The sequence below is a fragment of the Athene noctua genome, chromosome 2, assembly GCF_965140245.1.
Source record: "Athene noctua chromosome 2, bAthNoc1.hap1.1, whole genome shotgun sequence".
Lineage (NCBI taxonomy): Eukaryota > Metazoa > Chordata > Aves > Strigiformes > Strigidae > Athene > Athene noctua.
In genome coordinates, this window is record NC_134038.1 from 117,583,214 (window position 1) to 117,596,730 (window position 13,517).

General features: G+C 37.7%; 1 protein-coding gene across 5 annotated transcripts in view; it reads right to left on the minus strand.

The window, feature by feature from the left end:
- Positions 1-3,383: 3,383 nt before the first annotated feature.
- Positions 3,384-13,517, minus strand: part of CCNY (cyclin Y) — a 136,845-nt gene continuing 126,711 nt past the window's right edge. For all 5 annotated transcript variants that reach the window (XM_074899972.1, XM_074899973.1, XM_074899971.1 and 2 more), the window contains 2 exons: positions 12,825-12,987; positions 3,384-6,126 (listed from right to left, as the gene is read on the minus strand). In XM_074899972.1, the coding sequence (XP_074756073.1) occupies positions 6,010-6,126; positions 12,825-12,987 (280 nt within the window). In that variant the 3' untranslated portion in view covers positions 3,384-6,009. The remainder of the gene's footprint in view (positions 6,127-12,824; positions 12,988-13,517) is intronic.

Sequence of the window (13,517 nt, forward strand, 5' to 3'; positions counted from 1 at the left end):
TCATACTGTCCCAGAGCACCACCAAATTACCCCCATCAGCTTTTGTTCTTAACAGGTGCTCTTCTACCTTTTTGGTGTTTTTTTTTTTTTTTTTTGTAAAGTCTCCAAATATTACTGTTTCTATTCTAGTGCTTGATAAAATGTGCTAAGCTTTTGCATACATAGGATGACTTTTTACTTTAAGGCCACAAAAGGAACAGGATGTAATGATGTAAGACAACCACCAATCCTTCCAAACACTGCTAGATGGTGTGCAACACCAAAATAGTCCTGCAATTCTAATACATGACATTCAAGATTATTTGGTGTATTTTATGTGTTGTTTCTGTGGCATTTTGTTCAGTACAACCTGGTCTTCCTCTTCCTAGAATTTATGGCAGTACAATCCGCATATCCTGTCCTGTTGAAGGGATCCAATTATCCCACAAACTCCTTGCCCAAGAAATTTATCATCACCACACAAAGTATCATCAGTGCTTCCTGGTATTAACACCACAGAAGATACATTTGCCCACCTTCATTTCCTGGTTTATTTTAAAACTATGCATACCTAATTCTGCCTCATAACCCTTCTAGCACACCATTCCTCATCTTTTTGGCCTCTCCTTTTTCCACAGAAGAATGCCTAGCTTGCCTGAAATAGATGAAACAGAAGTATGTGGTCACAGGATGATCTGTATTGTTTAAATATAAGGCAGCAGGTGTATCACAGCTGCCAGTTCCCAAGATACTGTTTCCATGGAGAGTAATATGTACTAATGCCTGAAATACAGAGGCATGAAAACCCAGAGGCAATGAAGCAAGAAAACATACAGATAAGAGAAGAATTAGGTCTAGACTTAAGTGTGCTGTAGAATCTCTCATGTGAAGTAGGTGTCTTACTCTAACACCTGGTTACTAAAGCCCTGATGTCACATGAGTAAGTCTTCAGCTGCCTTTTGAGGATGTGCTTCACTGCCAGTGAATTCAAAGGGGGCAGCAGTGCTAGTTGCAAAAATTTTCTAGCTATAGTTTTACTGCATTACTTATCACAGCACCCCAGTCTAAGTATAGGAGATGCAAGGAAAAAAAGGTCTGAAACTAAATTATGTAAGTACATTAAGTAAATTATGCAAGTACATTGTGAAATCATATTTCACAGTTTTTGACATTTTGTTGTTATTTTCTGCTCTCAGACTGTAGACTCCATTGACATCTTCACAAAAGATACTGTCCACGCCTTGAATGAGCTTTACAAACTCTTTACAGAAATTCTGGACAACTCACATGGGAAATGTAGCTATACTATCACTTATTACCACACCAAGAAGCTTGCTTAGCTTAGCCTATCATCACCAAAGAGTATCTCCAGCTGTAACAGTTGAAAGTCTCCATGAATAATGCAGAAACACATTACACACGCTGTAAAGGGCATGAAAAAACAACTCTCTTTTCACAAACTGCATCAGCCAACCATTCTAGAAGGAACACAAGAAATACTCTATTTGTACTGCTCTGTCACCTGCCTTTCTTCAATCTGACATCCTCTTGCTTCTTTCTTTAATGGGAAGAGCCTGATGACCCAGTCCAGGCAACAGAACTCCAGCATGGCTTTCTTGGTTAAGGAATTCAGTCATTTGCAAGCTGTGGTTCTGGGATTCACCAGTCACTTTTTGTGGATTCTTGTAAGAGGACCCTGAAAAGCAGGTTCATACACACTATGAAACAATCACTTTCAGCATCATAATCTATGTCTGCTACCACTTCTGGTTTCCTTATGATCAGCAGCTTTTCTTCTAAACCTTGTTTAGTTTTTTAAAGCATTGTCTCCTAACTGATTGCTACATATCTTCTATTATTACCTTTGGTTTATGCAACTCAAGCTCTCATTAGATTTTCTCAAGATGTAGTTCAATTGAAGAGAAAAAAGAAACAGTAGAAAGACACTTACTGCACTTTAGGTGTAAATACTAACATTTCTGTATACATCTAGGTCACATTCAAAAAATGTGTATTTGTGTATACATTTGAGGGTTTTTTTCCTCAGGACTTGTCAGAGATGCTAAGTGGGCACTACACTGCAGAGCAGAGGCAGGCAGATGTTTTCAACAATTCAAGTAAACAGGAATAATATTCTGATTACAGAAACGTGTTTGAAACAGAAGCGAGGAAAGTGCTAAAAGCCAGGTCAAGCAAATTCCTTACTAAGACCACACAGAAGCACAGAGCAGTATGAGTCCGCAGTGGAAGTGCAGCACTTCAGTTAGTAGCTTAAACATGTCATTGGAAAATGCAGTGTTGGTTACCAACAAAGGATAACTGTAAATAATTTGTTGCTTCAGCTGTTAAGGCTTTGGGTTTTTTTCTGGTTCTGCCCTTTCAATTCCTCTATCCCCCCTCCCACGTACTGCTATTTTTATATATAGCCAGCACTACCAGATGTCACTTTGTCATCTGCCACCAATACACCATCACCCTTTTCCGATGAGGTTTTTTTCTACTTCTAATCTTTAGGTTATATCTAAGGTTTCTGGCATTAGGAAAGCTAGGAAGTTGAGAAAGGGGTGTTAAAAAACAAAATCTGAACAAAGACTCCATAAATGTAAACAGATCTTCCATCATGCTTTTAGTTTACATGATAAACTAAGCTAAATAAGCTAAGGGAAACTAAGCCATATATCCTGATCTTTCTCTCATAAAAATAAAAAAGACAAATAAAAAAATACAATTATTGAAAAGGATACCATTACCCTGCTACAGGACAGGTTTTTGTATACTTTTAGCAATAGAAAACATGTATCATTTGAAAGGCTGATAAGGCTTGCGGAAGATCAAAAAGGTGATTTGACCATTTTTTCTTCTTTTTGCACTTTATCATGTGGCTCCAGTGTTCTCAGTCCCAAAGAACTGTCAGAACGATATATATCGCTGACAAAAAATGAAATATAAACAAAAAATGAAATATAAATAAGTCTACAGATGGAAAGAATAAGGGAAAAATCTCTGGGCTGCAGAGGGATGCATGAATAAAAAACCCTTACAAGATGCCTTTTTCAAATATTTATCCAATTAGCAATGCATAAATGACCAAATGAATGGCCCACTGGCTCAACATGTAAAAATAATTCATTAAGACAATGATGCTTGAAGGGACAGGTTTATTACATCTCCTACACCTTTTCGTTTCTGAGACGGTGACCAAAGCAATAATGAAAACCTTAATCCAGAAAACATTTACAGCAACTTTAGTTTCAGGTTCTGAAATGAAAAACACAATGTATTTGTGCTGTTAATTAAAAGACTATTTGGTTCTCCTCCCTTCTCACACCCTGGGTGATTCTCTAACCTTGCAATGGCATTTTCCATACAGTAATGCTTAAAAAACTACACTAAACACAACATAATCCTAAACAATATTTCATTTTTAATTACATGGTATACAATACCTTGCAAACAAAAGACACTCATTAAGATTTACTGACAGGTACTGTATTTTTTGGCAACCCTGGAACAAACCAGAAAAAAAAGCAAAGAATTATTCTATAACCATGAAGGAAAGAAACATCCATCTCAATGTAGAGGATTCATATGGCAAAACTTAAACTAAAGAAAAAATCCACACTTACAGCAGATTTTTTTTTAATTCTTAGTGCAAGAAACATAACCAACTTAATCACAGAATCAGTACTAATTAAGAAAATGGAAAATTCTCCTATACAGAGGTAGAGTCCAGTGCACAAGGCTAAAACGATATTCAATAGTCTAAACAAGACTGAGCCAGGCTTTACGGAATCCACTTTTTAAAGTATCAGACTGTATGTACATACATACAATAAATAGACTATACAATCTTTAAAGTAGTTTAATAAACTTCACAAAAATTATAGTAGATGCATTGAGATCTTTACATAATCCAAAGTTCATACCTCTATCACCCAGAAATGGATAGAACCAATATTCTTGATACCAAGTAAATGGAAAACAGTTTAGCAAAGTGTTGATAAATCAAAATATTTTACATATTCTTTAAACCCTAAATTTATGCTTATAAAGGATGAATTTCAAATGGTCTGGAAATGTTCCTTTTGAAACTATCCGTAAAGACGTTTCAAATGCTGTGATCTGCATTTGTTTTATTATAAAGACTTTCCTTACATTCTATGTTCAAGGGGAAAATGGACTTGGATACTCACAGTTCTGATGCATTGGCACAACAAGAAGTGATGAGAATTAGATTTTAAAGGCCCAAAGGACATCAGGAGAATTTATGGACAAAACCTTCATGTCTCAAACTATACAAATCACATCAGAAAGTTAACAGAAAACTGTTTGGTATTACTACTTCAATCCTGTCAGTGCCTCTCTGCCCAGAGGCATCAGATTAGCACTGCACTGGAAGTCAAGTGGGCATTTCTGGGCCCCTAGGTTTGCTACAAGCCCATAGGGCTTAATAAAACAAATATGGAATCTTTATGGTTTACCACAGTAGTGCATAAATCAGGGACATCTGTTGCCATTCATTTCAGTGATAGTCACAAAGAAAGGATTTCAGGGAACTGAGTTTTCAGCTATATCTTTCTAAACCGTGCAAAAAAAAGGGGGGAGAAAAAAAATCACCCTGGGTGTTATAATGCAAATATGCTTATACTGACAAGTTATTTTCTATAAAAGGCTCTTACAGATTCCAAGGGGGCAACAGCCACAGTAAGAGGGAACTAGTAACAACAACAGAAGAGCATAATAATCAGGGTTGAAAATTATGTTCACAGTTCGGTTACTTTTAATTTCTACAAGCACCTACACTGAAAAACATGGGGGTTTGTATTTTAGCTTCAAGATCGAATCTACATGTGACAAATACCTTGTTAAGATTTCCATTCTGCTCTTCTACAGGCCTTCTCACTGGAACAATTTTTTTTATTATTTTTTATTTTCTATAAACAGACTCACTTTGATTTAAAGTAAACATACAAAAATTGAGAATATTGCTTGCAACAATGGACCTGGAGGTGAAGGAATGAACTAGTCAGGCCACATAAAAAAAAAAAAAATCTCCCTCAAAATGAATTCTGCTAAACTTCTAATGCTATGAAAATCTGCAAAAAGGATCACAAGATCTGTTGCAAATTTCAGAGATTTGGCCCAAGTCTTATCATCATCATCTCAACATTTTAATAACTGTATCTTTATATTAAGGAAAAATAAATGATTCCAAGAACTCAGGAAGGCACACACACCCAAGTATACTATAAATAAAACACATCATGAAATTATGAAGATCTTCTGATCCCTGTACACAATTTTGGTTCAGCACTATGGTCAAGTTCTTTCTTTTGAAATACAAGAAAAGGCATACAAGAAATATAACATATGCATAATAATTATGAAAAATAATGCTAATAAGACAGCTTACAGAGAAAAGTGCAGTGAAAAAACCCAATGCTATTTATTCAGGGGCTTGTGCTACTGTAAATACAGACTTTGTATTTGCTGCTGTGCAAGGGGAAGAATTTATCTTGGGAAGCAGCAATGAGGAATGCAAAAACCAACAAAAAATAGAAAAGATATGAAGAGAAACCTTTAAGATGGAACTTTCCCAACTTCATTCCTCTAGTGCACAGTCATCTGACTACATGGTTTATTTTCATGCTGCCATTTCTCTTCATGAATACAGCACATTAGAAAATGGCACAGTTCTTAAATATTTTTCTGCCTCTACTTCAGTTTTTTGTTTCTTCTTCCAAGCACCTGATTTGCTGTTTCCTTATAAGAAGGGTAAAGCTGTTAGCAAAAGTGAGAAGAAAATTGATGGCCATCTTTTCTTCCAAACAGCGATTTCTCCATTTTCTCCTTCCACTAGGTATTTTACTTGTGTGCTACACAATGGGGAGGCACTGTAAAGGCAGCTCGACAGATTTAAAAATAAAAAAAATCAAAAGTCTTTTTTCTTTATCCCCCCGCCCCCAACCCACTCCCCAAAAAATGGATGGATGAAACAGTCCGTCCGTAGGAATATTCCAGTCTCCTCTGTTAGGAGATAATAGCAGGGGACCATCTAACCACAGTCAGATTGTCAGCACTGACTGACCGTTTCTTTGCAGCTTTCCTGAAGTCCTTATATTTATCTTCACACAAGCGGGAAATGGCCTGTAAGACAAAAGAATGGAAAAAACCCTCAATTGCATTGACCAGGCTGTACAGGTAAAATAAAACTACATGCTGATTTCTACATATAGGTAGAATTATAAAAAGTCACTTCATTAAGCAAAACATGCTAAGGTCTTCTCTCCAAATCCTCTTTCTCATTTCATTAATCTTAAAAGAAACACACTGACATTGCATTGCCCACCACAGCTGCTTTTGAAGGACTGGGTGAGCATATTCCAAGCCTTTTCTTTACAGGTTTAACCATCAACAATGTCACTGAGGTAGCTGACAATGCTTACACACTGCTATACAGTAACTCATATACAGCACTTCACTCTGGAAGAATTGTGGAAAACTTAAAACAATTTTAGAAATTGTAAGTATATTTAGAGAATTTATATCAAGGATGGCTCTTAATTTTTTATTTCCTAAAAATTCTTGTAGCAATTATATTTTTCTCTTACAGAGCTGATGTTTACCTGACTTTTGGAAGGAGATGGTGATTTCTATGTGATCAGGCTATCTTACATGGTGCTAGTGGAAAACATAACTCATTCAGTATAAATTAATTTGCATTAAAGATAGATAGAAATGTTAAAAATCTTTTGAAGAGAGAGAGACAAACATTATTCAAATGTCGACTCCTATTATACTACACTGGAGTGAATGTTTTATGTTTCTTCTACTGTTTTTAGCCAAGTTTAAAGCAAATATTTATTATGGATCTCATATACACAAATACACCGTGTCTTAAAAGAGCATGTCTATTAGTTCATATGGTTGGGACAGACTACAGATGGCATCAGTAGGGATGTTAACTCTGGTGATCAAACATGCAGAACTGCAGAGAAAACTCACTGCAAGGAGTACTCAAGGTCAAATTAAAAATTAAGATGAACTAAAACCAGTACTTTTGTTTAGTCAGTAATACTTCTAAGTGGTGTCTTAAGATAGTATGTTTAATGAAAAATACTGTACAAACAAAACCAGTATACATGTATGATTATAAAATAAGGCAATACAAATAAACAGCCTGACTCCACTGATCATAATTTTCTTTCTTGATCTTTACTTCCAGTTGTAGAAGTGAAGGAGTTCTTTAATTTTAATAGTCCTGCAAATACCAGAGGCAGGTATGACAGCAACACACAACTCTCATCTGAGAGCAATAGTTTGAAGAGACTAACAGGTTAGTGAGCAAAAGTTTACCTAACACTTTGGTCAAGTCAGCCACAAAACACGATTAGATTAAAAAAAATAAACCAAAAACAACACAAAACCTACCACCAGCACCAAGAAACGATTTGCTACCTTTTAGTTGGAAACTAAATTTCCTTTTGTTAAGACCATTCTTGAACACAGTTTCCTTTCTTGGTGCAGATGAAGAGACCAACAGAATAAAATAATGCAAATATTCCTGTTGCTTAATAGACCGTAACTTAACTCACTTAAAACTGCTTAATGACATTTTATTTACTTTAACCAGGAACTCAATGGACTAAGAAAGTTTATGCAATTCAATCGTCTTTAAAACCCAATAGATGAAAAATGTTTAATCATGAAATAATGTGCCAAGGCATGGCTTGGCAAACCGGTGTACTGAGGTGGGAGCTCAGTTTCCTTTGGCTGCCAAATCAGGCTATTACCTTACGCATCAAACAGCCAGAGAGGGTACTCACTTCAAAATTTCCTGTTTCACAGAAAAATTTCTGTTCTGGCACCTGGTCAGACAAAATGAAATTTTGCTTGGAAGTAGCACTTATTATTTGGCATCTCCAGTCTCTGGTGATTAATCATATGGATAAGAAACACCATGACTGAGGTTTAAAGCAACCCTGTATCTAAAGATGCCTCTTCATTTGCAAATAATTTACAAAATTGACATTTGGAGCCTATCTGGTAGTCAACTGTAGCATAACATATGGGGAAACATGAAAAAAGTAGAAAATTGTAAATATTTATTATTGTCCTTCAGTTAAAATAAATCCAAATAGCTTATAAACAACATCCTGTCATCAGATATTTCTGTTTCTTTTACTGCTAGAAAAAGAAACTTTAGACAGTTGCAAGGAATCCTCTCTCATATGAAATCAAAACATTCTTAAAAATAGAAACACTATTCAATCGTGAAATTTTGTTGGACTTGATTGTAATATCTGTGATCAGCTACAAAATTGCATACATATATATTCTTCCATTATATATATATGTGTACAGAACCAGAAGTCAGTTTCTCTGTTGAGTTGTATGAGTCTGGATGAGACTGTCACTGGTGAGGGGGGAGGGTAAGGAGAAAAGAGAGGGGAGAAAGGCAGTAGTAGTATAAATTTTGGCTGCATGCACATGTTTGTTTAGGTCAGAAAAGCAGCAGGGATGGCTGTGGCTTCACTGCTGGGAATGCACACAAAGGCACACAACTGCAAGTGCTGCAACAACCCCAAAAATGGACAAACCAGAGAGAACTTAGCAGGGACAGGACTAAGTCTGGAAGGGTTATATATAAGGAAAATGTTAAAAAAAAAAGATCACTAGAACAACTAGAAGTTGTCAGTTGTGATGATGGCATTTCTCCTTAATTTACAGAAAATGAAAAGAAGAGCAATCAGATTACTCCTAAAAAAAGAGCAAGGGTGTTTTGCCCTCCCTTCACAGAAGCATCTAGGTTGGAAAAGACCTTGAAGATCACCTAGTCCAACCCTTAACCTAACACTGACAGTTCTCAACTACACCATATCCCTAAGCACTAAGAAGGTTCACTTTTTGGCTAAGAGGGTTCTGAACATACAAAGCACGCAGGATTGCAATCAATCATTGCAACAGTGGGAAGCTGAAGGGATATACAGACAGTTCTCTACTGTCTCTACTTGTAAGTTACATCTTTTTCTCTTCTTTTTTGTCTGTTTGATCTATGGAACTGTCTGGAAAATATAGCATGTAGTTCAAAGGGGTTTGAACTACGTGCTCAAGCACTATCCTAACAATAAAAAACAGACAACATATAGTCAGTTAAATTGTGAGTGCGTCAACAAATGCTCTTACAAAGTCTATCCTTGAAATGAGCACAGTGGTAAGATCACAAGCAGAAATAGGGTAGGCACGTTTTGAGGATTTACCCCAAAGAGCAGAATCTGACTCATATTTAGCTCAGTATATGGGACAATAACCAGGTGCAAGAGTAGAAAATTACAAAACAGTGGATTAAGGTTGGACACCGAGCAACCTTCTTGGTAGGAGAATCTCCCATATTAGAAAATAGTTCTCAGGAGAAGCAAAGGAAGAATTGACATTTGACATAATTAAAAGGAAGGAGAAAACACACTACAACATATGCTGGTTGGAACAAACAGCATTGGCAGGCAGACAGACTGGATGATCTAATGAAAGGTTATTTGCCATTTTTAACTTGCATGATTCCATATAATGGGGAAAAAAAAGCAGGCTCATGAAAATGGTTTCTGGCTACTACGTAGACTGGTATAACAAACTCAGGACACTTCTAGGCCACAGGCTGATGAAAAGTAAGAAAAATTACTTTTATTCAGTCATATAAAACACAAAGCTGCTTCTTAAGTGGCAACTGTGGGAACAAGGAAAAACATCCATTGCAGATGCTCCAGAAAGTGATGTAATTTTTAACAAGTACTGATGAATCTTGTCCAGCATTTCCATTTGATCAGGAACAGTATTTACTAGCTTTGTAATTGGTCTTACTGGTCTGTTGGTTTTGGGTTTTTTTCCATCACAGGTATGTGAACCTCATGATATTTGCAGAAATAGCAACGCAGATTCTGCCATGCCAGATCTAACACTCCTGCTTTAGATACATAAAATACCTTGAAAATGTAAAAGTAGCAAAAATGTGTTATAATATAACCATTTCTCTATGCACGACCCTTCATGATCTCAGTAAGTTAGTCGTTTTAAATCTTAAGACTGAGCATGATCCTTTCGGTTTACCAGACAAGGCAAATCCTCCCACTGCATACGTACAGTCGCTATGAGTCTGTTGTCTTTCATCACAGACCGCAGCTTTTCTCTCAGTATCAAAAATACCACAGCCTGTGTGGTGGTACATCTACTCCACTTGACAATCCAGGCAACTGTTTTAAAAACAGAGAATTCTGCGCTGAACAGCACATGACAGACCTAGAAAAGTGCTGCAAATGCATTTTGATAACTCTTGGCAAGCTAAGTGCTTAACTGTGCTCAAGGAACTAGACTATAAATTATGCTGTCAACTAGTTTCAAGGGCACACTAATGACAACCAAGTATTGCCAGAGAACAAGTTGGTTCCCATCATGTTCCTTCCTTCTGGCCACTGAACAGAGGCAACAAGCTCATAGATCAAGTTGGTTTCACAGCAAATATTCTTCCTCTTCCCTGAAGGCATCCTCTTTGGCTAGCAGGGTTACTTTACAGCAAACTTCTGCTAGCAGCACAAAGCATCCCCAATATGGGAAAAATTCTAATAATATGGATTTAATGGGGAAAATATTCCATTATGTCTTTCTAAACATGCCTTCTCTTCAGTTAGTACAGAAGAACCGTCAGTATTTTCTGGATATCTACAGTCATTTCCTATCTTCTTCTAAGATTTTAGGAGCTATTGCTGTTACCTTAATTTGTAACCCACTGTTATACATTGTGTGCGATATAGACTGACAGCGTTGGGAGACACTGTGTACTAATTTCTCTTCAGAAAGTAATTAACACAATCTTAATACAAGTAATAAAACTTATTATCAAGACACACCATCTTTTGATTACAATCCAATGAATTTTCATATTTTTAAATTCTCTTCAATAAAAACAAAATCTGACGCAAATTTACATCACACTCCATAGACAAAATTAAGTTACATTCTTATTGGAGTGATCTGAGAAATTTAGAAAGAATATTTAGAAAAAGAATCACAGAATTGTCTAGGTTGGAAAAGACCTTGAAGATCATCCAGTCCAACCACTAACCTAACACTGACAGTTCCCAACTACACCAGATCCCTCAGCGCTGTGTCAACCCAACTCTTCAACACCTCCAGGGATGGGGACTCCACCACTGCCCTGGGCAGCCCATTCCAACACCTAACAACCTGTTCTGTAAAGAAATACTTCCTAATATCCAGTCTAAACTTTCCCTGAAGCAACTTGAGGCCATTCCCTCTTGTCCTGTATCTTACTACTTGGTTAAAGAGACTCATTCCCAGCTCTCTGCAGCCTCCTTTCAGGTAGCTGTAGAGGGCGATGAGGTCTCCCCTCAGCCTCCTCTTCTCCAGACTAAACACCCCCAGTTCCCTCAGCCGCTCCCCGTACAACCTGTGCTCCAGACCCTGCACCAGCTTCGTTGCCCTTCTCTGGACACGCTCGAGTCATTCAATGTCCTTTTTGGAGTGAGGGGCCCAAAACTGAACACAGGAATCGAGGGGCGGCCTCACCAGTGCCGAGTCCAGGGGTAAGATCCCTTCCCTGTCCCTGCTGGCCACGCTATTGCTGACACAAGCCAGGATGCCATTGGCCTTCTTGGCCCCCTGGGCACACTGCTGGCTCCTGTTGAGCCAGCTGTCTATCAACCCCCCCAGGTCCCTGTCTGACTGGCAGCTCTCCAGCCACTCCTCCCCAAGCCTGTAGCGCTGCTGGGGGTTGTTGTGGCCCAAGGGCAGCCCCCGGCATTTGGCCTTATGGAAACTCCTACAGCTGGCAATGAGAAGCACAACTTTAGTGAAATCTGCTTTGATTCTTTTTCCACTACTTTCTGTTCCCATTACAGTCACAAACAAGTCAATTAACCTTCCCACACAGCACTTCTCCCCACAAAAACGTGTACAGTACTGCCTGCCTGTTTTACAGGAGCACTAGGAGTCTCAGAACATGCAAAGCTCACTCCAACCCACTGGCAATCTCCAGTGCAAAGCTGTTACATAATTAAAGATGTGCAATGTTAAAAACAGTTAGCATCTAATGACACATCTCAAAATTAGTAACAAAATTTGTACACTCTCACACAATAAAGCCCTTATTTGAAAAACTTCTTATCAGAAAGCTCAGGAAAAATGGATTCCAGTCTTGCAAAGTGCACACACTTGGCTGATGATTTTAAAATTCCCCCTGTGTCTGTGAGAATTCTAGTGCCCTGTGTTTCACAGGTCCAGACCATCCAACACAGTGGTTTCTGCACATGGTATATTCAGGTCTCAAAAGCATTCATGATTTATTCACTCAAGACATGCACTCATTTCTGGTTTTTCATTACTGAGAAAAACACCATGGGAGATAACAGACTTGGATCCACGTGAATTGGAGCAGTAACAGATAACAAGCACATGGAATAGTTACTTTCAGCAGTACTTGTTAATATTCTGTCCTTTAAAGCAGATAATCAGTTTTAAGAAGCCAAATGAACACACAAGCCCAGATTATGAACAGAGTAATTGTAAAACTTGTGGGTACTTTCACTTTCAGACAACTGGAACTGAAAAATAAATGGAAATTAAAAGAAGATATGAAGCAAACTGGGCCAAAAAAAATGTCCCCACATCCATGAATACCCAAAGCACAAACAAAACTGTTTTGACAATTTGGGCACGTGATATTCTAATATCCAATGGGAGTATAGGGGAAGAGATACGAGAAGAGAGAAAACGCACAAGTTCCAAATTCCCCTATATATTCAACTGCACATTTAAAAAAAAAAGTGCCTTACCTCAAGTTTATATGCCCTGTCCCTGCTGAGGGGCTCCAAAGGAAAACTCAGGTTATTCGCTTCTGCCAGGGAACGCAAATCAAAATAATACTTGGCATAAACACTGGAGGGAACATTAATATTGAACTGCAGCAGCTCAAGAAACTGCCGTTCCAGCTCATTCCTGTAGAAAGAAGATAAATGTGAAAACATACTTCAGACTATATATTCTGAATGTAATTTACTTTAAATTGCAAATGGTATAAACCAAGCTCATTTCTTATTCTTGCCAGATGCAATTAACCTAGCCTAAGGTTTGACCTAGTCTACCAAGTTCCATAAGCACAGATGCACCAACGAGGAATATGAAAGATGCTGCACCTTGCAGCTCCTACTGCAATGCCAATCAAATCCAGACACAAACTTTTGCTAGTGGAAGGGCACCTTTGTCAGTTTAGTTAATACAATCTGGGAAAGAAAAGCTACCAGGAAAAAAAATTTCTTGTAGTTTCTGCTGTACTTCCACTAGGTGGGTCTGCATGCACAGCTGTGCAAACACAAAATGCAGAGATGCCCTAAATTTGTGAGACATCTCTCATAAATGCTGCAAATTACTCTAGCATCTAAATTACTGGAGAACTTATTTTCTCACTTAAGCCTTTCATAATCAATCATTTAGAACTGGTCATGGGAAACCTGAATTTTTCAGCATAC